At 32.4% G+C, this 25,146-nt stretch overlaps 10 protein-coding genes across 10 annotated transcripts; 8 read left to right on the top strand and 2 right to left on the bottom strand.

The window, feature by feature from the left end:
- DFA_05820 (uncharacterized protein) lies at positions 1 to 1,115 on the top strand (the record flags this gene model as incomplete). Its single annotated transcript, XM_004361480.1, has 3 exons — positions 1 to 190; positions 289 to 920; positions 1,014 to 1,115. 3 exons carry the CDS (start codon positions 1 to 3, stop codon positions 1,113 to 1,115), a joined length of 924 nt encoding a protein of 307 aa, XP_004361537.1.
- Positions 1,116 to 1,243: 128 nt separating this feature from the next.
- On the bottom strand, positions 1,244 to 3,910 carry cog8 (oligomeric Golgi complex component; the record flags this gene model as incomplete). The annotated part of the gene is made up of 6 exons (XM_004361479.1): positions 1,244 to 1,930; positions 2,015 to 2,647; positions 2,707 to 2,796; positions 2,880 to 3,098; positions 3,171 to 3,452; positions 3,515 to 3,910. 6 exons carry the CDS (start codon positions 3,908 to 3,910, stop codon positions 1,244 to 1,246), a joined length of 2,307 nt encoding a protein of 768 aa, XP_004361536.1.
- A 228-nt stretch (positions 3,911 to 4,138) lies between these two features.
- DFA_05818 (uncharacterized protein) lies at positions 4,139 to 6,941 on the top strand (the record flags this gene model as incomplete). The annotated part of the gene is made up of 3 exons (XM_004361478.1): positions 4,139 to 4,723; positions 4,791 to 6,181; positions 6,320 to 6,941. 3 exons carry the CDS (start codon positions 4,139 to 4,141, stop codon positions 6,939 to 6,941), a joined length of 2,598 nt encoding a protein of 865 aa, XP_004361535.1.
- Positions 6,942 to 7,198: 257 nt separating this feature from the next.
- DFA_05817 (uncharacterized protein) lies at positions 7,199 to 10,499 on the top strand (the record flags this gene model as incomplete). Its single annotated transcript, XM_004361477.1, has 3 exons — positions 7,199 to 8,073; positions 8,139 to 10,441; positions 10,471 to 10,499. 3 exons carry the CDS (start codon positions 7,199 to 7,201, stop codon positions 10,497 to 10,499), a joined length of 3,207 nt encoding a protein of 1,068 aa, XP_004361534.1.
- Positions 10,500 to 10,550: 51 nt separating this feature from the next.
- DFA_05816 (uncharacterized protein) lies at positions 10,551 to 13,454 on the bottom strand (the record flags this gene model as incomplete). Its single annotated transcript, XM_004361476.1, has 1 exon — positions 10,551 to 13,454. The coding sequence occupies one exon, from the start codon at positions 13,452 to 13,454 to the stop codon at positions 10,551 to 10,553; it is 2,904 nt and encodes a 967-aa protein (XP_004361533.1).
- A 707-nt stretch (positions 13,455 to 14,161) lies between these two features.
- Positions 14,162 to 15,434, top strand: DFA_05815 (uncharacterized protein; the record flags this gene model as incomplete). The annotated part of the gene is made up of 2 exons (XM_004361475.1): positions 14,162 to 14,286; positions 14,381 to 15,434. The coding sequence occupies 2 exons, from the start codon at positions 14,162 to 14,164 to the stop codon at positions 15,432 to 15,434; spliced, it is 1,179 nt and encodes a 392-aa protein (XP_004361532.1).
- A 483-nt stretch (positions 15,435 to 15,917) lies between these two features.
- On the top strand, positions 15,918 to 17,172 carry DFA_05814 (uncharacterized protein; the record flags this gene model as incomplete). Its single annotated transcript, XM_004361474.1, has 3 exons — positions 15,918 to 15,955; positions 16,035 to 16,990; positions 17,129 to 17,172. The coding sequence occupies 3 exons, from the start codon at positions 15,918 to 15,920 to the stop codon at positions 17,170 to 17,172; spliced, it is 1,038 nt and encodes a 345-aa protein (XP_004361531.1).
- A 602-nt stretch (positions 17,173 to 17,774) lies between these two features.
- DFA_05813 (uncharacterized protein) lies at positions 17,775 to 18,348 on the top strand (the record flags this gene model as incomplete). The annotated part of the gene is made up of 2 exons (XM_004361473.1): positions 17,775 to 18,103; positions 18,207 to 18,348. 2 exons carry the CDS (start codon positions 17,775 to 17,777, stop codon positions 18,346 to 18,348), a joined length of 471 nt encoding a protein of 156 aa, XP_004361530.1.
- A 208-nt stretch (positions 18,349 to 18,556) lies between these two features.
- Positions 18,557 to 23,816, top strand: DFA_05812 (uncharacterized protein; the record flags this gene model as incomplete). The annotated part of the gene is made up of 7 exons (XM_004361472.1): positions 18,557 to 18,572; positions 19,105 to 19,127; positions 19,188 to 19,314; positions 19,388 to 19,675; positions 19,736 to 20,035; positions 20,106 to 21,071; positions 21,148 to 23,816. The coding sequence occupies 7 exons, from the start codon at positions 18,557 to 18,559 to the stop codon at positions 23,814 to 23,816; spliced, it is 4,389 nt and encodes a 1,462-aa protein (XP_004361529.1).
- A 585-nt stretch (positions 23,817 to 24,401) lies between these two features.
- Positions 24,402 to 25,114, top strand: DFA_05811 (putative NADH dehydrogenase; the record flags this gene model as incomplete). The annotated part of the gene is made up of 3 exons (XM_004361471.1): positions 24,402 to 24,565; positions 24,672 to 24,812; positions 25,078 to 25,114. 3 exons carry the CDS (start codon positions 24,402 to 24,404, stop codon positions 25,112 to 25,114), a joined length of 342 nt encoding a protein of 113 aa, XP_004361528.1.
- Between the last annotated feature and the right edge of the window lie 32 nt (positions 25,115 to 25,146).

Below are 25,146 nucleotides of genomic sequence, written 5' to 3'. Positions count from 1 at the left end.
ATGAAGATTGATTTCAGAGTTACCAATCCCATTGCTACATCTATACCATTAGATTACAAGATATATAAACAACAACAAGAACAACAAAAACAGAATGAACAACAACAAACGATATCAGTACCAGTTACTACAACATCAGAACCAATTAAAAAGAGAACAAATAGATCAGAAGAACAATTTAGACAAATATGTATGTTCTTTGTTGTTGTTGATCGTTGATGATAATCATTATCATTGATAAACATGTTAACAATCAAACTAATAATAATAATTTGATTTCGTTATTAGTTATGAAAACAGGAGTAGTATCACAAGCTAGTGGATCAGCATATATAGAGATTGAAAATACAAAGGTGATATGTTCGGTACATGGACCTAGAGCATCACCAAAGACAGAGTTGTTTGAATCGGCAAAGTTTAGTTGCGAGTTAAAGTTTGCTAGTTTTGCAAGACCAGGTGAACGTATCGATTATATGGAGAGTGCCAAGGAAAAGGATCTATCAATCAATCTCAGACAATCGATTATCGGTGCTATCCGATTGGAAAAATACCCAAAGACTGTCATCGATGTCTATGTTATGGTTTTAAATGATGATGGTGGTGTGTTGGTTGCTGCTATCACTGCTGCTTCTATGGCATTGGCTGATGCCGGTGTTGAAATGTATGATATGGTATCTGCTTGTTCATCTATTTGTATTAGAAATCAATCAATTAGTAATGGTAGTAATGGTAGTGGCAGTGGAAATGGTAGCAGCGGTGCTGCACCAAAAGTTCAATCAAGTATTTTATTAGATCCAACACTTCAAGAAGAAGAGAGTAAAGATTCATTGGGTTGTGTAGTCGTTGCAAAGATGCCATCTTTAAATGAAATCACTCAAATCATTCAAACTGGTGAATTATCTTATAATAATACTATTGATGTATGTGTCAACAAAACAAAACAAAACAAGCAATATTATAAGCATTCCATATCACATTTTATTAATATTTCTATATTCTATTTTCAATTTTAGGGAATTGATTTATGTATTGATGGTTGCGATAAAATATACTCTATAATGAAACAAAATTTGATTTCAAGTTTAGAAAAACAAGTATCAAAGAAACTTGAATAAAGAAATATAGCGAATCAAAATAATAATAATAATACATAGAATAGAGAGTAGAGTACATGTTAAATGAATTCAAAAAAAGAGTCCAACTCTTGAATGAATAGATTTATTAATTATAATTATTATTATTATTATAATGTTGGTGGTTGTTGAATGGATTCATCATCAATAATAATATTATTATTAGAAGGTTCTTCTGATTGTTGAGAGGAGATGATATTATTATTCTGAGCATCATTATCTTTTTGTTCTGTTTTAATAATTATTTCTTCTTCTTTTTCTTCTTCTTTTATAATTTCAGTTGGATTTGTTTCTTGGTTCTCTTTAATTGGTGGTTGATGTTGAATAATTATTTCTTTGTTTTCTAAAACAATTGTATTGTCTCCACTATGACTAATTGGAGTATCTTGAACAATCGATGAATTTGATTCCATTGGTAATGATCCAGATGGTTTAATAGTTTCTGAAATACTTTCATTGATGATTGATTCAACTATTGGTGTTGTTGTTGTTATTGTTGGTACTGGTGGTGATGGGAGTTGTTCTGTTACAGGTGGTATTACAACTACAGGTTGTAATTTACCATTCATTACTGAACGATTAATAGTATTTGGAAGAGTTGGGGTTGTTGGTTCTGAGGTGATTGGAACAGTTGGAACAGTTGGAGCTGTTGGAACCACAGTTGTTGGATTTGAATTATATAATTTAATTAAAGATGTTGTGAAACCACTAATATCTATTGATGAAGTTCCACTCTTATTATTGATTATCAAATCAAAACATCTTACAATAAATGGTAGAAAATCTTCAACGATACACTAAATTAATTTAAATAATTAAGATACCAACATTAGTTTTCTAGATCTTTTGACCTTGGATATATAAAAATATATTATACATACTTTACAAAAATTTTGAAATACAGGGTTTTGTGAAAGAGGAATTGATAATGGTGCAATGATAACTGTCGATGATGAAGATGTAGAAGATGAGGAGGAAGAAGAGGAAGAAGATTGTTGTTGAATATAAAAAGAATAAATGCCACTTGTAATTTGTAGTAGGGTATCTTTGAGTATTGAAACGAGTTGATATTCAATAGAGACCGGTATACATTCTTTTAATTCAATAAATGTCGATATGAATGAATTGGTCAATACTGCCAATGGAAGGTATCTAAGTATTGATGGTGGTGGTATTTGAACTATAGATGAAGATGACGGCGATGATGATGATGCTGGATTAGATGGTTGTTGTTGGAATTTAAATGATTTGAGAGATTCGAGGAAATGGTGTGTAGCTGTTGCCGATTTAGAGATTAAAAAGTTGGTTATAGTTCTTTCAAAGAGTGGTGCCAGTAGAGGACGGAAATCAACGCCTACTCTTGACATTGAAGATGAATAATACATTGCATTCTCTAGTATATATGCTATACCGCTACCTTCTTTAATTAAAGGTAATGTTGTTTCAAGTGTCGTTAGATAATGTGAAATCTTTAATTCTATCCATCCATATAATATAAAATCATCTATATTTGTCTATAAACAAACAAACAAGTAAGTAATCAGTATATATTGGAATAAATCATTTTACTTACATCGTCATCTGAATCATCTGAAAATATAGCATTAAATTGAGTAACAATATCAAATAAATTAGTTCTACAACAATCTGTTAATTTTGTCAACTAAATACAATATATAATAAATAATAATAGTTAGTATTTTGTTGTTATCTATCTATTATTATTGATCATCTTCTTGTTCTTACAAAAGTGACAGGATTTGGATCAGATATTAATTTAATAGTATTCATTAACCATTGATCCCGAGAATATAATAGGATAGTTTTCAATTCATTTTCCTTGTAAACACCCAATCGACGTAGTAAACCAACAATCTTGATTGAATCAGTCAATGATATATTACTTCGTAGTGATTGTTGTAAATTTGATATTAATGTTTGAGTAATTGTAGCTATTTCAGATACCTAATAATATCAGATAGATCGAGATGAGTCAATACGAACTAAATATTATCTTTGCTTAGCTATGTTTCATACAATTTCATTAACAATCTTAATATTTGGGTATTGTTTTGCAATCTTTTTAGAGAACGCTTCCAATTGAAGTGCTTCTTCATAGGATGCACTTTTAACGCATGTATCCATTAGTTGTGGTACTTCGAGTAAATCGAGTATGGTTGGAAAGTTGTCGAGCAGTGTTTTGTTGGCTGATCGTTTACCAGTCATTGCTTGTGACATTACAGAGAATGATTCACAATTCTTACTGATTGCTGGTAAATGATCTACCAATACATCAATTGATGAATTGATTGTTGTCATCTAAAAAGAGCAAGATTTAGTATAGTTGATTGATCATTGTGTGTTTTACTATCTATACATACTTGTATATTTGTTTGATTAAACTTTTTAAAGTTATCAATGAATAGATGATAATGTTCAAGTGCTAGTTGTTTCATATTATTGATGGTGACTTGTTTCTGATGTGACAGTGCACCTGGTTCTTGTAAGAGTGCTTCCAATGAATAACTGTTCATTTCAATTGAACTACCCTTTGTCTGATGATGATGATGATTGTTACTGCTACTATTTGATCGTTGATGATAGCTATTATTGTTGTTACTATTACTACTACTAGTAATAGTTGTACCATATTCATTAGATACTGGTGTACTTGTACCAGTATTGTATGCACTATTGTTATTACTGCTGCTGTTGCTGGTAGTATTATTGCCAATTGAAGCAGGTGACATTGGATAATATGGTGTCGTCATGATCATATTATATATCCAATGTGTAACTATTACTCTCCAATAATCCTATACTATACTATAAAAAGATAAATATATTAAAATCAAATCGATCATTCATAGGGTGTATTCATTTTGGGTAGTTCATTCTTTAATTTTTCCACACAATATATAAATTATTATCTTTTTGAAAAGAACAACATGGTTCATTCAACTCATTACAACATACAATATATATGATAAAGTTAGGCTATCACTATGAAGAGAAAGAGTCATCAACCACCAAAATGGAAAGAGAATGATCATTCCATCGTTCAACAACAATCAAAGATAGATAATACTAATAATAATAATAGTAATGATGATAATGATGATGATCATTACAAGACTAAATTATTTAAAAGTATCATTATAAATAGATACATTTCAAATATTATATTCAACTTTACTGGTCAATTAAATAAACACCAAATCCAATTACAAGATGTGGTTGCATCTTCTTCCTCTTCCTCCTCCTCCCCACCCTCTCCATCATCTTATTTGAGAAGATCACTTAAAGGTAAAGAAGTGATAGAAAGAGGATCATTGGTAGAGATGATTAAGTTCAATATGACCAATCACTTTTTCTATTGCTTTGAGCAATGTGGATTTGGAGAGCAAATGTTGATCAACAAGATTCCACTCACCGACCTATTCTTGGCAGCTTTGTATTATGGAAATCTTCAAATTGCTCAACACCTTGCCGATCACTACACTCAGGCTATATTACTTGGCCCAGATGAAAAGATCCCTCACACTACTCATTTTGAGTTGATAACCAATGATATTTTTAATCTTTGTATTGTATGTATACACTAGTTGAATAATAATATTTTCTCTCTAACATTTAATTTAATTTTATATACATTAGGTAAAAATATATAATTATCATAATAATAGATGTATACCAACCAATGCAATATTAAGAATAATAGAAAGATCAATTTACGATGGAACGATAGAATTGTTTCATAGTGTGATTAAATATTGTTTCGTGGACATTCCAATAGCTGCTCCAGTTATGAAACCAACAATAGCTAATAATATGGAAAAGACTAAAGTCGCAGGTTGTTTCACAGGTCTAAAAACAACAGTTCCACCATTCCCAACGATGAAAAAAACAGTTGTTAATAGGACAAGGGCTGGCAAGTACACAACTTTGAGAATAACTGCACTTGGAATAGTGGATAGTATTTATGCAGTCGAGATGGTAGACATCATGCACAAAAATAGAATATTCGAACAATGGCAGCGTCTTTTACATCATGCATGTCAAAAGGAGCATTATCCATTGATAGAGTTTATTCAAAAAAACGTTGGAGGAGTGGTACTGCCATTGGAGACTAGTTACTCGATTGCAACTAAATTGTCATCTGGCAAATTACTAAAATATCTATGCGAGTTGTGGAAACCACCTTTGGATATTTCCGACGTTACCAGAGCAGCATGTGATAATGGAAATATAGAAGCACTTGATTATTTAATTGGTTTGTCCAAGTCGTCGTCGTCATCGTCATCTAATGTCTCGATACACCCAAGTTGTTTGTCAGAAGCTTTGGGAAGAGGTCATATTGGTATTGTCAAATATCTATTAAAAGAGATGACGACTCCAACTACTACTGACCACATATGGTCAGATGTTATTCAATTCCATAAAACAATATTGACTGTTGATTTGGTCAAACTGTTGTTGTTGGAAACTAATAACATTCCATTGGAAATATACATCAATGCTTTGTATTATGATTCGTTAAAGTACAAAGAATTTGGTGTGATAGAGTACATTGAACAACAAATCTTTAGTACTCGACCAGACCTCGTTTCAAAAGTTGATTATTCACATTTATTTGACCAAACCCTGTCTTGGGACAATATCGATGGACAAGACAACCAAGCCATTTCAAAATATGCATCTATTGACTTGGTCACACCTTACAGAGGCGTTACAGCGGCATTTGAAAATACACATTCAGTCAACACGATCAAGTTGATTGTTACACAATTCCCTTGGTTTTATAGCCGAGAGGCTGAAAAGGGAGTGATTGGAGCACACGAATTTTATGCGCTTTGTCATGTAGGCAGGTTTGACGTGGCAAGGGTATTTTTAGAAAATAATATGGTCAGTGGTTGGGAGTTACCTAGCAACTTGGATGCGTCTCAAGTTCAAGAATCTAAAGATCCAGAGTTTATAAAGCTATTTTTAAGCGTATCAAGAATCAACATTAATAATCTCAGATTGGAATTAATATTTTCAGACAAAATGTTTGAACTATTCGATACGCTTGTGAACATGCCTCAGTTTGACATTGGAAATCATCGAGCTGGGATGTCCAAGGTGTTGCCAATGGTCATCCTATCAACAGACCGACAAATTGAAATTGTTGGTCATTTCATAAAAAGATATCCTCCACTCTTTGCAAAAGAGAGTCATTTCAAAAATGCAGCTGCACTATCCAACACTGGATACTTTAAAGTACTATACAAATATCAATTGGAAAATGGTGATCCCTACTATTTCATCAACCATCGAGATACCATGGTATCTGCATTTACTAGTGCTGTTTTAAGAGGCAATATTGAAATATTAGAATTGATGAAACTTGGTCCAAAAGAGTCATTATTCTTTGTCACTAGTCAACTCGTCGATACTATTGTCAATGAATTATCATATGCACATTCATGCAAGATCGAACCTATAGTATTCCTATTTGACAGATTTAAAGAACAGTATCGAAAGAATGACAAACCCTATTCATTGGATCCAACCAATCTCCTCGTATTGACAAAGTACCCTACAATGACCGACACCATCATCTATATCTTGGAGTTATTCATCTCTAAAAAATCATCACATCGTCAACACAAATGTTTCGACCGATCACCATTCTCGAAAAGTTTCAACGATTCCAACAACATTATTTATAAAATGTTAATTCATTCCTTAAAACATAATAATTTTAAATTATTTAATTATTTATGTAATGTTATTGATAGTTTAGTCGTTAAAAAAGATAAAAAATAAAACAAAAATTGAAAAAAACAAGCAAGGCGCCAACCCCCACCCCACGACTCTTCAATGTAGTAGTAGTTTCATTGTATTTAAAATTATCATATATTATCATTATTTAATTTTTTTTGTACATATACTTATAATGATAGTATTTTAGATTATAAATAATATTACGCTTCATACAACATTATATAAATATAAATAGATAGATCATTGTCAACAGTACAGACAGAATCACTCACTCGCACACACGCACCGCATCTCCGGAGATGGATAGAAAGTTAGGTGAACTCAACGCATTCATATCTCTTCAACGTAACTTTTACGTTCATGAGATTGTTACCAAATATCCAAAGATCTCGGTCGAGAGCTTTGGAGAGTTAGATTCACTCTTTAATGTTGCACTAGATTTCAACAAGTTTAAAGCATTGGGCAAGACAGATGCTGCAAGACCACTCGTCAACTCTATCCCTCGCGAGAAGGTGACCATTAAAAAGAGTGGTCTCAAGCATGTATTGCCTAGAGTGTCAGACCTGTTGGGTGCACCAGGCATCACTGAAAAGTTCTCGTCAATTATGGTCTTGTCACCGGGTGCTTCTCTTTCCAACTATAGAGATATATCCTCGGCTGCCGACGAGACACCTGGAAAGTTTGGCAAGATGTTCTTCTTTTGGTCGATTTGGGATGAGCCTGTTGGAGGACAAGACCCTTACTTTTCAATCAAAGGTAGGGATCGTTTGGGATTGACTCCATTTGCTTTGGATAAGATCGATCCCATTCGATTCCAATACATGGCATTTTACGCAGACAGCACCATCGATATCACTTCAAATTGTCCTCTTTTAGTATTGACATACGATCTCTATCGTACGACACAACCAAATCGCGACAGTCACAATGAATTGATACACTCTTACATTGATGTAAACAAGATACACACTTGTATCCAAGGTATCATGGAAATGAAAAAGTTACAAAACAATGGAACACCATCAGACATTGCTGCGCCAGACAGAAAAAGAAAAATACAACACTCAACCAATGTAAATAGAATCATATTACAACCAACAAAATCATTATTACCATTATATAGAAAAACTTTTACTTTACTTTCAAAACAATTTCCTCAATATTTTTATACTTGGTAAATTTTAAAAACAAACAAAACAAACAAAACAAACAAACAAATATTAATACTTTTTATTTTAGGGGAACAATAAGACAAATTAGAGCAATGGAATATTCACTTTTAGATAGTAGTAGTCAAAATGATCGTATAGATTTTTCTAGTGATTTAAAAATAGTGGAACAGGAGGAATTACCAACTCAAAGAAACTTTGGAGATTTATTCTATGTTTTGTGGGACGGTTTAAATAGTGAACAATTTTTCACTGTTACAACTCTGTCTTCTGCTTTGGATACATTGAAGACTAAAATGGATATTCGTCCAAGTGAAGAGTTTACAACATTCTTTACAAAATATCCAAGTTTTTCTGCACAAGACGCTGCACAGGCAAGTGTCTTTAGTTTCTTTGGTTCACTCCACTCTAAAAGTTTTGGTCTACAATACACCAAACAATTTTTACAATTTCAAAAGAAAAAGACAGAGGCGCCATTTTGTATTGAAGAGTTGTATAATTCTTGGCGTCGTGCTTCAAAGACTGAAGATGCAATCGAATTGCTCAAAGAGTGGCTTTTAATCTCTGCAGACAATGACAAGGTCATTGTTTACAACTCTAGGTTTTTCGCCAAGGCGTTGGCTGAAACCTTAAATTCTACCAATATTGCCATCACAAAAGCTAGAAATCAATTGATTGATTTTTATTTTTCAAATTCTACCTTTTGGATGATATGTGGTTGTGCTGCCAAGAGAAAGTTTTGTAAAAAACATTCCCTAGAGAATTTGGAACATGTTAAATCACTCTTTAGAACCATCAATCCGTGTGACATTGAAACCAAACAAAAAGTCATTCAGAAAATATCGAGCATTCTCTCAGAGTTTACATTCAAAGACATTTTTGTACTCGATGGGTTGTATACGGATATGAGAACTCACAAGGATCATTATCCCTATCTCACCAATGACGTATTGGCTCATTTGCTCTCCAACCACATCTTTAGATCGAAAAACAGTATATCTGTGCGCACTGCCAACGACAAAAAGGAAGTGTACGAGAGAATGGAAGAAATACTCAAATTTTACAAAGAAGATCCTTCTCAAATCTCCAATCCAACCTTTCCAAATGACTCTATCATCATCACCAATATTCGCCAAAAACTATTAAGTGCCTTTCCACTGACTAACGACCAAGTCGCCAATTCGCTCGGCAAATTGATCGTAGATACTGTCAAATCCATTCTCGAAAGTGGTTTGCCCACCATTTGCACTCTACTCATCGATCTTATTGTCAATATTGCCGTCTTTGTATTCATTGGAGCAACTGATCACTTTAATCAAATATGTCGTCCAATGGTAGAATTGATTGTATCATCGCCCATTCTCAACACAAACCAACCAACTTTTGCATACTTTTTCTCTCAATTGCTATCTCAACTTCAAGAAAGTCTCTCCACCTTTGCTTCATCACCGCTTTACACCATTATACATGACCATTGTCTACCTAAAGTTTCTTTACCAGAAATCGAAATTCCAGACATTCAAATTATAGAAGCAACCAAACCAAAAATATCAGATCAACCACCACCACAACAACAACAAAAAGAACAACCAAATGAGGATGATAGTAGTAGTAGTGATGATAGTGATAGTGATAGTGATGATAGTGATAGTGGTATTTATATTGGAACCACTGGTATAGCTCCGTTGGAAGAAGTAGTATGGAAGAACCCTGTTTGTGAATGTGGTACTGTTGGATGTGCACAATTCAATCAATTCCTCTTGTCAAAAGACCAACAGTTTACTCCAGACTCGTTGGATGAAAAAGACAAGTTACATATTGCCCAGTTGCTTGAAAGCAAGGTCAAATTAATAACAATTCAACTTCAAGCTGGCGCGAAACAATACATCAAAAAGTCTGCACTCTACAATCAAGTTATCAATTTGAATAGGGATATGACATTATTGTCTGATACCCTTAAAACCATGTCTCAAAATACTGGTGAAGAAATTCCAACTTTGTTCTTTGAATCTAAAAAAGAAAAAGAAAAAGTAGCTGCACCCGTTGCCAAGGTTGCTGCTGCCACTGGAAGAGTAAAAATGCCAGCAACCAAATCAGCAGCCCAAACAAAACCTCAATTCAATCAAGACCCCTCAAAACCATCCTTGGTGCCTATACCACCACCAAAAAGGCCCATGCAAATTGCGAAAAAATCAGCACCTCTAAAACCACCAAAAATCAAAACTACTACTACTACTACTACTACTTCAGCCCCTGCTGCAGGCAATGGCCAAACGAAAACCTGCAAAGATGAAGACCATGTGGCGTGGTGGGGTACAAGTGTCGAGCTTCCAGAATCAGAGTTTTACTCTAAAAGAAGAACTTGTAAAAATTGTGTGAAAAAGAGAATGGCTATAACCAAGCAAAACAACTTGACCAGTACAACTGCTAGTACAAGTTCAAGTTGATCAATAAATTAATTATATAAATAATTATAGTATATTTATTGAAATTGACAAAATGAAGTTTTGGTGATTAGAGGATTATTTTTTCTTGATTGTTGGAGATAATTGATAATTCTAAGAGTACCATATTCATAGGCAATAGAGGTGATTTCTTCAAAATCAATCCTTGTCATGAATAAAATACCAGATCTATTTTTGATTGGTTCGTACGACAATTTGTTTGTATTGTCACCATCATCATCAACGACACCAAAACTAGGTAGATGATTTTTAAAATAAAATACTTCTATCAAATACTCGAACAATTCGAAATGGTCATTCTTGATAATATTGATAAAATGTGGTGTATGGGGAGCTTCAATAGTCGTGGATCCTGATTTCTTTGGTTCACGAATGAATCTTTCCACCAACAATTTTACAGTATTGCAACTCATCAATCTCTTTGATGGACTTGAAAGGTTTGATAGATCTCTAACGATAGAATATATCAATCCACTTGACCGACGGTCAATTTGGTGAATAGTGGGACCACTATTATCATTTTTTCGTAAATAATTGTCAAAGAGGAATGACAAAAATGTAAATCTACATTGTTTGGTTGCATAAGAAAGTGATTCTACAAGTAGATTTTGTGACTGCCATTTTTCATTTTCGATACTACCCACAAATCGATCATAAAAGAATTGAAACATTTCAATATTGCCTTTGGTCGATGCATGTGTACAAATGCGTAAAATGTAATGGTTTAATGACTTTTCTAAAAGTGAATTGTCAAGAATAACATTGATCATTTCCATATCATTATTGTTGTTGTTGTTGTTGTTACTATTGATTAGACTAATGATAGCATAGGATGTACATTGTTTGAATGGGAAATAACGACTAGTTGATCCCATGATATAGTCAAAAACATCCTTTCGATTATTTTCAATGACTAGATTTAAAATGTTGGAAGAACAAAGACGACTAGAATTGGGAGCGACATTAAATAGAGTTTTAAATTGTTTGTCCATATCATTGGCAGCTTTTCTAAACTTTTCAATCATGTCATCCATATCTATAAATTCTACCAAGAATTTAATCAGTTCCAATGATTGTGCGTGTTGTTTTGGTTGTGCCCAAATGACAATAATATCGATTAAATATTTCATTTCAAATTTGCTGTCTGTGTTTTTGGTCACTGGCATTGGTAAAACAGCATTCATCTCGAATAGTAATCTAACGCTATCATACTTTCCACGCCACAATAAACTTTCAATATCTTCTAGGCAGACGGTTGTCGGATACATTTGTTTGTCACGTGATCCAAAACGAGATATTGGACAATCCATCAACAATACTTTGATTCCATCCAAGTCTCCACGCAAAGCCAATTTCTTTAAAATGTATCCATAGTCTATAAAAATTAATTCCTTGTGTTTGACGAGACACTTTTTAATGTCATCTCCAGCAAAATAAAGAGTAGCAATAAACTTGTCTGTGAAATTGAATCGTATTCTTGGAATGACAACAAGACGATCAATCAATTCGACCGTCAAAAGACTCTTGTGAATGGATTCTATGACTATAAATTGACGAATAAATCCGGCAACTGTGTGTTTCTGTTCAGAGAAATAAAGATTAACTAGTTTTTCTTCACCTCTAGTCAGAGCTTTTGGAAGGATGAGTCCGAGATCTGTACGAGGATAAAGCTTGTGAAAGTATTCGATACACTTTATATTTCCATGATTTGATGCATTTTTATAGATTTCATAGACGATTGAATGACTCTTGTCACCATTCAAGTTTACTTGTTTGTAAGAGTCAAAGATGTATTCTACCATTCCAGGATGGGCAGTAGCCACTCCCAATTGTTTTTCTGGCCACTCCCAAAGTAAAGTATTGATTGTGTTTTTGATGAATGGTATCAATTCAAATACACCAAAAAGAGTTGCCACTTGCAAAGCAGTTGATGAATGAATACAATCGTACAAGTAGAGTTGTAAAATACAATAGAAAAACTCTTTTCCAGGTCTCTTTGATATAGATGATTGATCGTAAAATGTCATATAGATAAAGTTATCTCTTTGATAACGATCATTTCTAGTATCAGACTCTTTTCTTAATCCTTTTGATATTCCCAATTCTTTTTCAAATCTTCTTGTTAACATTTTAAACATTTTAGTTGAAATGGTTTCATCATTATCATTATTATTATGTGTATTGTCATTATTTGTATTTGTATTATAATTATTATTATTAATTGTAAAAGTTGTAGTAGGAGAATAAGATAGAGATTCCAATAACCAATGTTCTAAATCTTTTAGAGTATATTTTAATTCTTTGTATGAAGGTTTTTCATATTCTTCATTCATTGGTTTCTCTATATGGAATAATCTGAATGGCATGTTATCTAAAGCCCATTGTAATGTCTTTGGACTACCTGCCCTTATAATATTGGTTATTAAAATTGGTTGTACTATAAACTTTAAAGATGATGATGATGAAGAAGAGGAGGATGAAGAAGAGTTGTGAAGATGTAATCTTTGTAGGATTTCAAGGTTTGCTTTTAAAGTTGCTTCAATATAAAATGTTTCATTTAATATTATCTTATTATTATTCTTATTATTATTATTATTGATTAGATGATCAAATTCTGATATAAATCTATTGGTCCAATTAAATTTGATCATTAACCATAATGATTGTTTGATTTGTTGACCTTTATAAAATGGTAATATTGAGACATGATTGTCATTGTCATCATCGCTGTCTTGTTGTATTGAATGAACATCATCCCTTTTAAAGAATGGTACTGATACAATTGATAATACCAACTGTCTACTAATATGGTGTGTATAGTAAAAGATAATACTTGATGTCACTTTGTTTCTTATCAATACTAATCGAAGTATATGATTCAATCTATCATCACCATTATTACTTTGTATTATTGTATCCATCAAACATACACTCTTTTAATATATATATATATATACAAAAGAAGAAAAGAGTATTATGAATATCTGTAAACCATCATCATTCTTTAGCTCTCGCTTTATGATCAAATGATTAAATCAAAAATAAATAAGAATCCAACAAAGTTGATCGTGTGACCTCCTATGTTTTTTTATACTCCTTCCTTCAAGATATCTGTCTATCTTTTCATTCATTCAATCTTTCTATTAATCAATTGATTCCAATACAATAAAAGTGGAACCATCACACTTTACCCTCACCATACTATTATTATTGATAGATGGGTTGAGAGAGAGAGAGAAAATAATGACTGATGAATCAATAACTCGTGTTTGTAAACCAAACCCTTCACACACTCTCACTGACATGGGGGGTGTGAGGGTAGGGTGTAATGCTGTTCAAACAGAGTGATGGAAGGGTTGGTTTGACAATATATATATATTTATTTATGGATAAAAAAAAGAGGAGAATGGAACAACAAATTACTCTATTTATAAAGCAAGTTACAAAATATTACTCTTATTATTCCTCAATATTTGTCTTTTACACCAACAACAACTACTACTACAATTTAATTCTGAATCATCAGTATTTATTACCAACTATATTGTCATTATATATTATATTATTAATATATAAATATTGTTGTATAAAATTTAATCTGTCATTATTAAATAATTAAAAAAAAAAGATGAAGATAATATTAATAACATTATTGTTTTGTGTTGTTGGTCTTTGTATTGCATCTAATCAACCACAATGTCTAAATAAATGTGACCCATCAAAGGGTGCTTGGAGTCCTCAATATACATCTTGGTAAGTAATAATATTAAATATTTAGATCCCAACCAACAATATTATTTTTAGAATTAATATTAATATTTTTCTTTTTTTCTTTTTATTTATTTAGTTTAACAAAATCAAATCAAGTATGTAATTCAAATTCAACGATGAATGATACATTTGATATTACCAAAATGCCAGTTTACTCTGATTGTGTGTATGGTATTGCATTGCCAAAGGAATATATTATCAAGATTGCATACAAGGAATCAACTCCATTCTTGGTTCTTCCATGCAACTTTTCATCTTATGTCCGCTGTAAACCAACACCAACTCCAACTCCAAAACCAACAACCAATAGTACCACCAACAATACCAATACTACTACTACTACTACCACTGAACCAGTATGCACTGATTATTTCGCAGTTCCACTTCATGAAAAACAAGTAAAGGATAAAGAGACCAATTGTTACTTTGATGCCAAGTATCCATGGATGACCAATTGTGATGTTGCCAATGGATTCCACTGTCACCATGCCAGTTTCAAGTGTATCAGAACTGTTCCACAACAAACCAACCAATTTGTAGACTGTACCGGTAACGTTAACGTTTGTCAAGCCGAATACCAAAGATGTGAATGTAAAAACAATACCTCAATGCTTCCACTCTATGGTAGAAGCAAGTGTGTTGCCAACTCTCCTATACGTAACGCTCAAAACATGTCATTGTGTATGGAAGCAACCGATAAATTCTTTGCATGCTCTGTTGCCAACAAGACTACTGGTACCCTTAATGCCACCACCGACACTACTTGTCCAGAAGCTAGATGCCCACAAGAATATTGTAATATGATGACTACCTGCTCTGATCCATGTCATCAAAATGTATACGACTCTGGTATGGTTATTTGGCCATCAGGTAAACCATCAGGTAAACCAAGTGGAGGTGGTTCAAGATGGAACCCAAATAGAAACAATGATCATCATTCCAATAAGATGAGTAGCAAGGTATTCTATGCAATCATTTTCTCTGTTGTTGGTGCAGTTTGTATTTTCATTGTTGTCACTGCTCTCCTTGTTAGAAGATGTTTAATTAAAAGACTCAATCAAAGATTCAAGTTGCCTCAGAATGGCAATAAAATAAAACAAACAAAAGAATATAGAGTTAAAATTAAATAAATTTTCATAAAAAAAAAAAACAAGTATAATTATTACGTAAATTAATTAAACTTGTAATATCATCATGATATAAATGAATAACAATGGGATCTTTCACATTGATGGGTGGGTGGGTGGGTGAGATAGATGACATGATAGCCGTGAGTTCAAAACAAATATAGTACATACAATACATCCCCCATTTATGGTATGATTTATTTTGATTGTGGGGGGAGAAAATAAATAAATATAAATTTTATTCAGAGCGTGTAGATTTCCATTGATTACCCACCCACCCATCATCAAATATATTAATAATTCTTTGATTAATTCAACAATTATCATCATTGAATTGTGAATTGAACATGTTGTTTTTAATTTGATTTGATTGTTTAATCTGTTATTGGATAATATCAAAAAATGTTAAACAAAAAAATAATAATATTAAAGATTATAATCTTTAGTTTTCTTTTTATTCAATATGTTCATGGAGAAATACATAATATGTGCAAGGATAATTTAAATCCAATTTATAAAAAATTGTAAGGTTTCAAAGATCCAAAATAAAAATAAGTAAATAAATAAGTATTAATTTAATATTTTAATATTTATTGTTTATAGATTTGAAAATGGATCATTAGATTGTAATCCAAATAATTTTATAAAATCCCAACCTATAATATCATATACTTTTGGTAGAGGATGTCACTATAATGAAACAATAAGAGTACAAAGACAACCATTACTTTCATATTACAAATATTCAAATCCAAACAATGATTATTTCTTCAAGTATACACCTCTTCTTATCCCATTTGAAGATTTCACAAATATTAGTTGTTTGGAGTGGTCGGGTAGTGAACCAACTCATTTTGCAATCCCACTATTTCAATCTGGAATGGGAGAATCTTGTTACTATGATCCACACTATCCATGGATTTCAAGTTGTATTCAATCACTTTATTGTTCACCTTTAAACAATACTTGTGTTGATTTTAATACAATTCCATCGTCCATAGATAATTGTTATGATGATAAAGATTGTAAATTGGATTTGGAAAGATGTGAATATGACTCTAGTGGTAATGGAAATTGTGTTCTTAATAGTATGTTATTCAATGGTACAACTGGAACTGTTTGCACAGAAAAAGCAGTCGACTTTTTGGTATGCAATGAAATGTCATTTGTTACAGGTAAAAGAGCCACATATCCTCATTGTGGAGATGCATCAAGATGTTTCCAAGAGTATAAAGATATGGTATTAAATTGTTATACTCCTTGTTATGTAAATCCTTTCCTACCATCTATTATCGTTGGTGGTTCTAGTGCTGAACCAGAAGAAGAATTCGAACATGATAATTTTGAAATGGGTGAAGACTTACCAACCGAATTCAATCCAATGGATTTGTATATAGATGAAAGTTCAAATATTATGGTACATACTTCAACAGAACAACCTATTCAACCATCACCAAAACATCAAGTATACAACAAACATAAACATCACTCATCCCCCTCTTCTACAACCTCTAAACAACAAGATTTTACCAAAAACATGGGACATCATAGAAGTACATGTAAATTTATTCTAGCCATTTCAATTCCAATTGGATTATGTTTAATATTTATTATATATGTATTTGGATTTCTAATTTGTAAAAGAAAGAATGAATTGAAAATTGTTTTAAAATAAAATAGTTACTTTTTTTGAGTAGACTTAAGACTTGGTTGGGATATCTTTAATGGTATCAAATTTTAATATTTGTTCTACTATTGATATATTGTCTATTTAAGAGACAAATAGTGTCCACTTCCACAATTCTCAGTTGAAGTGTCCATCAATGGTCTGTGCCATTTCTATGCAGAGGTTCAAATCTCACACATGGCTTTAAAGGAAATTATTTATTGGGTGTTGTGTAAAAGTTGATTTGGTAGATAGAAGACAATAATAAATAGAGAGATAAATAAATAAAACAAATTTCAAGAGTGACGATCATATGATTCTATTTGAAAGAAAGAAAAAGATATCCTTTGGTTAAAGGGCAACTACTTTGGAACCGGGTGGCTGAATTGATCTTTAACTGGTATCTTGAAGAAAAGGGTGATCTCGTGGTCAATGGCTTGGGGTGATTCCTCGCAAAGAAAGAAAATCAATTTTCAAAAAAAAATAAAAATAGATGGGAGTTGCACAGCTTTGTGGTCACATCACCATAAAGAAAAGTTGTGATATTAAAATACCGTTATTTATAAAACAACAATTGAAACAGAACTAAACAGTAGTATATTATTTGTTCAAACATTATATATAGTAAAGTAAAAGTAGTCGTATTACATACATACACACATTAATAGATTAAAGCAATGGGTTTAGAAGAACCACAACAACAACAACAACAAATGTATCCTCCACAAGGACAACAAGCTCCACAACAAGGATACTACGCTCCACCACCACCAGGAATGTATCAACAACAACAACAGCCACAACAAGGATACCCTCAACAAGGATATGCCCCACAAGGCTACCAACCAGTTGCTTACCAACAACCACAAGGATACCAACAACCAATCTCATATGTACCACAAACTACATACGTTGTTGCTCCTCCACCAGTTACAGTGAGCCATCATCATCATAATGAAGGAGAGAATGATGTTTTCCCATCATTATTAATTTTTATTCTGGGTGGGTATTAATCCAATCCATCAATATCTAATCAAATAACTAACGTTTATTCATCTAGGCTGGTTCGTTTGCCTCCTTTGGCTTGGTGGATTTATGTTTATAAAGAGTAAGAATGGAACTGCCAGACTCTTTGGTATCCTCTCTGTTATCTTCTTCTTTATTGGTTTGGTCGCAATTGCCATTATTATCCCAATTGTTGTCATTGCTGCCTCTGCTGCTGCCAACAACAACAGCTATAATAATAACTAAATGATTTCCGATATATATACCTTCCATCCTTCTATCCACCCAATCCATCAATATCTAATCAAATAACTAACGTTTAATCATCCAGGCTGGTTCGTGTGCTTATTATGGCTTTTCCTCAAAAAATATTTCATTACATCATACTAGTATATTAAATAAATATAAACTATATATTCACCAAACACTACCCGCCAAGTTGTACGTGACAAGTATGTCCATTAAAGACGGTTGGTGAATATCACAAATAAATAAACCAAATTCCAAAAAAAAAATATATATTGCCCAAATCTTGATAATAAATAATATTATTATTATGTATAAATCCCATTTAGTAGTTAGTTATAATTGTTGAACCTCCCTCTCTTATTCCAACAAACAGTACAATAAAAATAAGGAGGTTCGTTCTACACACCAGTCCGTTGGTGTCTAGCACTTTTTAATGATTGGGTTGAAATTACACAATTTTTGACCTGAGTTCCACACTCTCACACATAAATACTGGTCAATCGATCAATAGAGCTATGGTGGTTCAATGACTAGCCAGAGTAGAAGACGGTCGATGTGGTTAACTATCAACAATCAATCAATCAATCAAATCTTCCCCTCACGCACCCTTCTTGGGTAAAGTGTGTGAATATTAAATGATCACAACCTAACCTTTAAATTAAAATGGTGGTGTCATGGTTAAAGTTAACATGACAATACAATTACAATTAATTGACCAACTATTTATATTTATATAAATAAATTTTTTATTAGAAGAATATTTGTTCAATGTATTAGTATAATTATCTTAATATCTTCCAACCAATAATTATTTATTTATTTATTTTTTTAAAAAGTATCTATACTTTAGAAAAGAAAGAATGGGATCTTCTTCTTCCTTATCTTTTTTAATTTTAATATTATTTATTATTATACAATTTACTAAACCTCAAGGTGTCATTCCAATCAGCACAGATACTAATAGTATGTATTTTTTGATCATCACCAAATTCATTTTCAAATCTTACTTTTATTCTCATTCTCTCTTTTTGAATAGATACAAATCTATTAGTTAAATACTTTATACCAAATGACGCAAAGATATTTATGGATAGTAGTGATGGATGCTCAAACATTCACTATCAATTCGTAGTATCTAGACCTATTCAAATTGTAACATCTGGTGCAACTTTGATGTTTCAAGACCCTACCACCAACCATCAATTCTATAGTGTTCAAGGTGGTGATATGATGTTGAGTCCTGAAGAAACTCAATTACTAAAGATTCAATACATAGAGAATGATCAAACATTAGAATTTGATATTCAATCTATAACATGTCAAAGTATGTAATTTGATTTATTTGTTAAAACAAATAATAGTTTACTAACTAATTTTATTATAGGACCACCAACATTTACAGGATCATTGGTTAGTAATCAAGTTATTTATGATAGAGTATTTCAAACCTACTCCTTTTTACTAGAGAATGTATCCTTTAGTTTTAGAGATCCAACTTGTCAATTAAACTTTGGTCAGACCTCTGGTGATATATGTTTTACATACCTAGTATCACCAAGTATCTACCGTGTAGTCATTGAGAAACGTACTGAAACTATCCTACCACAATCATTTAATGTTACCATTAGTAGTAGTACTTCAAGTCAAATGATAGTGTCTATTACTAATCCAATTAGTTCTGATGGTATGAAATTAAATGAATAGATTCAAAATGTTGTGATTACTAATAATATTATACTCTCTATTTTTTTTAGCAGATTTAAATATTGGTAATTATAGTATAATACAATCCACTCCATCAAATCAACAATATTATCAAGTTATTACACCAACCTTTATGATGACAAGTCCTGTAAACGTTAGTGTTGGTCGATCACTTAGTATTTATCAAGAGGAAATGGCTCAATCCAGACAAATGATGATGCCTTCAACTGGTAGACTCGATGGTCCCGTTTCCTATTGGTTTGTAGATTTGGTGCAACCAATGAGTAGTCAAAGATACTATCCAATGTCATTCCCTACCACTTCTACACCAATCTTTGCTCCAACGATTTCAATATCGAGTGCTGTATTTAGTAACATTCAATTCTCTGGACCACGACCCATCCAAGTAGCCAATGTTACTCAATTAAATACTGCTACATTTACTGCCAGTGAACAAGGAGGTGCATCATTTATAAAGTATCAACAAGGTAATAGGGCATTTGATATTTCAAAATATCCATTTGGATTGAAATCAATTAGTGATGGAAGAGTCATAGTTGGTGCTTCGTATCCATGGTTACCTGAAATGCGTCAAGATAGCTTTGCCTTTATCATGGGAAACCAAAACATCATTCAACAATCAGAGAATCTTAGAACAGCTCAAATAGTAACCCTACCAACAACCAATCCCATCCCAATCCTAACTAGAGTAGAGGTATCTGTCATTAATCTAAACCAATACACCATTATCATTGGATGTCTCTCCCAATCACCCATTCATAGAATAGAAATTAGTGATGGTATTAATCTATCAATATTGGATCAATCAAATATCGTTCAACAAGATGATAGATTCAATTCAACCTATCAAGCATTAATCAATAATGTTTTAGTCCCACCACCACCAACCATTCTAACAATTACATTGTTTGATTTGGCTGGTAGATTAAACATTTATAAATCTGGTAATGCTTTTGATTTTGATTTCAACATTGTTCCTTCTTTTAATTTAAATTGTAAGTAAATCTAAAAAAGATTTAATAATAATATATCTTTATATATTAATTTTTTTTATTCTCTTTTTTTTTTTAGTTACAATTAAAAATATAACATCATTTAATTTTGATAAAACAACAATTACAAATAATCAAATTCAAAAAATCAAATTAAATGTAAAGATGACTCATCCAGATATAAACTGGTCACCAATATTTAAATTAAAAAGACCAATTGACAAGTATATTGAAAACAAACAAACTTTGTATTCCAATATTCCACCTCTACCAAGTGACAATGTACCACAAGCAGAGTTGTTTTACGGAAAGTTGGTCAATGGATTTTATGAATTTGACATATCTGTTCCTCAAGGATATTACGAGGGACCTTTGGATTATGAGATATTTTGCAAAGGTTGGGATGGTGCTCTAATGTCAATCTATGCAAAGAAAACGTTCAATTCAATTGTTCCACAAGTTACAGTTGTATCGGGCAACACTGATGATAACATTGGTCCTTTTATTAATGTCATCACTATTGACAGTACAGATACCACTGAATCAAGATCATCAAATCGTATCGTATTGTTGACTATCGCTTTCAACATTTCTGATAGTTTTAATGGATTTGATAGTGGATTGGTTACATTGGTATCAGAGGGTGACTTTACTCAATATCAATTTACATTGTCGGCAAACGATAGACAATCTGGTAATGCAAATCAAGGTATCTACAACAAGACTATAAAGATTTATTCCTGTCCTTCACGCTCCATTCGATTTGAATATGTATCATTGACTGACAAGGGTGGAAATAGAAATGTTTACAATCGTTGGGAAGCTAGTCTTTTAGTCAATCCTCTGTCCGTTGCACTACCTGTATTTGGAGACACAAACTATAGAATATACAATGTCGTTTGTAGTCTCCCATCAGAGACTATTGTCAGTACTCTCAGTACTCCCACCATTGCCAATCTTACCTTTAGTCCAACTATATTGTCATCGTTTACTTCAACACCAATCGCATTTAAATTGACACTGTCACTATCCAAACCAACCTATGGTCTATCACAACTCCACTTGCCATCCATCTACTTGACCAACATTAGAGGACAAGTTTTAGAGGTACCTCTTAATCTTGACGGCTCACCAACTGGAGATCAAATTGAATTCTCGGGTAATATTACTGTCCCCTACATGTATGGATTTGGAGGAGAATTCTTGGCCGTTGGAGTCTATGGTATCATTGATAATGCTTTGAACCCTCTTGGATATGATACTGCCGATTTATTGGTTGCCCTTCCAAACATTATCAATAATGGTGTTATTACAGCACCAAAAATGGATTGGACTCCAAAGATACTCCATATCGTCGACAAGATTACTCAATCTGGAGGAAACTCAATTACAGTAAATGGATGCAACTTTGGTTCATTGGATAAACCATTACCAGTAGTTGGATACTTTGACCTAATGGATGGATCAACACCCATTCAAGTTAAAAGCTTTGCCACCAAGCAATTGGGTGTCGAAAATCAATACCAAATTATATTTACCCAACCACAATTAAAATCAGATAGACTCTCACTCTATGTGTCGGATGGACTTGGATCGGTTAGCATCTCGACAAACTCTATTATTCTCGTCTCAAAAGATTTTATCTATCAAGAGTCTCTATTCCCTTGTCCAAAGGATTCCAACGACAAAATATGTGGTGGAAATGGTGTTTGTACAAAGACTGGTTGTCAATGTTCAACTGGTTATACTGGAAGTGGTTGTACAAGTGTCAAAATACCTCACGACTCTTTGAAAATGGAATTCAATCAAGATAAACCATCTTTAAATATGTTTATTAAAGATCAAGACAATAATAAGGAATCATCATCGTCAGAGGAAACTGCTAAAACAAAAACATTTATATCAATCATTGAACTAAGAGAGATTTCAATTGATGGTGATACATTAAAATCATATCCATTAAATGATTGGGATTATGTTGGTAGTTTTAATTCAAATAGATCAAGTACTCTATACAATTACACAACCGTTATTCGCCAAGGAGACAACACAACATCAACTATCAATGTGACCATTGAACATTTCAACACTACTAGTGATGTAATGATTGACTTTGCAGATGCCAACTTTACCGTTCAAGATTCAACCATCAAATATACTATTAGTATGTCCAACTATAGCTTTTCATCACGTCTCAATACACTTCAACTCATCATGGACTCGGTCATTACTAGAAACACTAGTTCCGACAGTTGTTCATCATCTGAATCTGGATCATTCAATGGCGCAGAAAATGATGTTGCTTGGATCCAACTCCGAGTTGATAGCGTGTCACTCTATGTCCAATGCATAAAGAATGCAGAGGCAGACGATCGTACAATCTATGTAACCAACAAGATATTAGAAGAATCTGTATCAAACGACACTACCATTACCGTGCAAGACCCATCCAAACAATCAGTGAAAAGATTAGCCATCAACATTCCATACTATGACCGCTACTTTGTCATTGATCCCAACTTTCAAGCCATTTTGAATATGGAAAGTGATACATCACCAAACCAAAAATGTAGTAGTAGCGACGATGGAGGAGTGTCTCGTAGTCTAATCATTGGACTAACTGTTGCTCTTGTCGGAGCATCCATTGTGATTGGGATTACCATTTTCTTCGCCATCAAATATAAATATGCTATTCAATACAGAATCGATAAACTTTCACAAAAAATGACTGTTATTAAAAAGAAATAAACAAATTAATCTATATTAAATAATACAAAGTTGATAAGCTTTCACAAAAAATGATTGTTATCGATTTATCTATATTACATTAATAAGAATTCATCTGCAATTATTTATGATTATTTTTAGCTTTATTTTTGAGTTGAAAGCTAAACAACACATGTAATTGTCGAGGAGGCAGATGATTGTACAATAGTTATACAGGACCATCCATCCGACAATCAGTTTAAAGATTAGCCATCAACGTTCCAAATATAGCCAAGATGACTCCACTTTGTAATTGATCCAAACTTACAAGCTCGTTGGTGCATTTGTATTACCAATTTCCTCAACTCCATCAAATGAAACCAAAAATGCAAAGAAATAATTGTTATATTCAAAAGACATAAAATGAGTAGAACCAGTCTCTCTACTTGTGCTTGAAGACGAAAAAAAAAAATTAAATAAAAAAAACTATTCATTGTCGAACTACAGACACCTTCTCTTGGAGCCTTTTTATGATTGCATGCAGAGAGATTAGTTTGTTGCAACAACATTGTATTAGTTCATCACTTAGATTCACTCTCTACAAGACATATATATATATATAGAATAATGGAACCATATAGCAGAGCAGAACTTATTGTTTCAGTAGACTCGATTTGGTCGGTTTGCGAAAGAACAATGTATGCCTTTGAAAAGTGCAAGATCGACAATGGTAACGATCCACAAGCTTGTCTCAAATACTCTGTATCTGTTGCTGGTTGCACTCAAAAAATGTAAGTCAAATCATCATCATAGCTGTAGCAGCAGATCATCTCTAGTTTTGATCAAAATGATCATCAATCGTTCTAATAATCATCATCATTGATCATATCTATATAGTATGAGAGAAATCACTAAAACATGCAAGCCAGAACTAGACAAGGCTGTTCATTGCGTTGAAGAAAACAATATGCGTACATTAAAATGCACAAAAGAGACTGAAGAATTATTCAAGTGTTTCAAGACAAACTCTTTCGAAAAGTTTAACTAATAGTAGTACATGTATCATTGAATAATAAATAATAATAATAAAACAACAAAAGTAAAAAACAATACAAATACAACATTGTGAATGGATGGATGGATGGATTTACGTTTATATAGAAATACAACGTTATATATTACGCATGTGAATTCATCATTGTAGATTTATTAATTATTATTATGATTATTAGTATTTTTACAAAAGGTAATGTTGTAGGTTTGGTAGTTGTACTATTATTATTATTATTATTATTATTTGAAGATTGGTTCTATTGATTATTGATCTTTATAAAAATTAATTAATTAATATTAAAAAAAGAATGGAAACAAA

Source organism: Cavenderia fasciculata (genome assembly GCF_000203815.1).
Source record: "Cavenderia fasciculata unplaced genomic scaffold Scf_Dfasci-G-o-80e12.f1-5, whole genome shotgun sequence".
In the NCBI taxonomy this organism is placed as follows: domain Eukaryota; phylum Evosea; class Eumycetozoa; order Acytosteliales; family Cavenderiaceae; genus Cavenderia; species Cavenderia fasciculata.
Note: the sequence above shows the minus strand (reverse complement) of the source record. Positions and strands in the feature narration are given on the sequence as shown.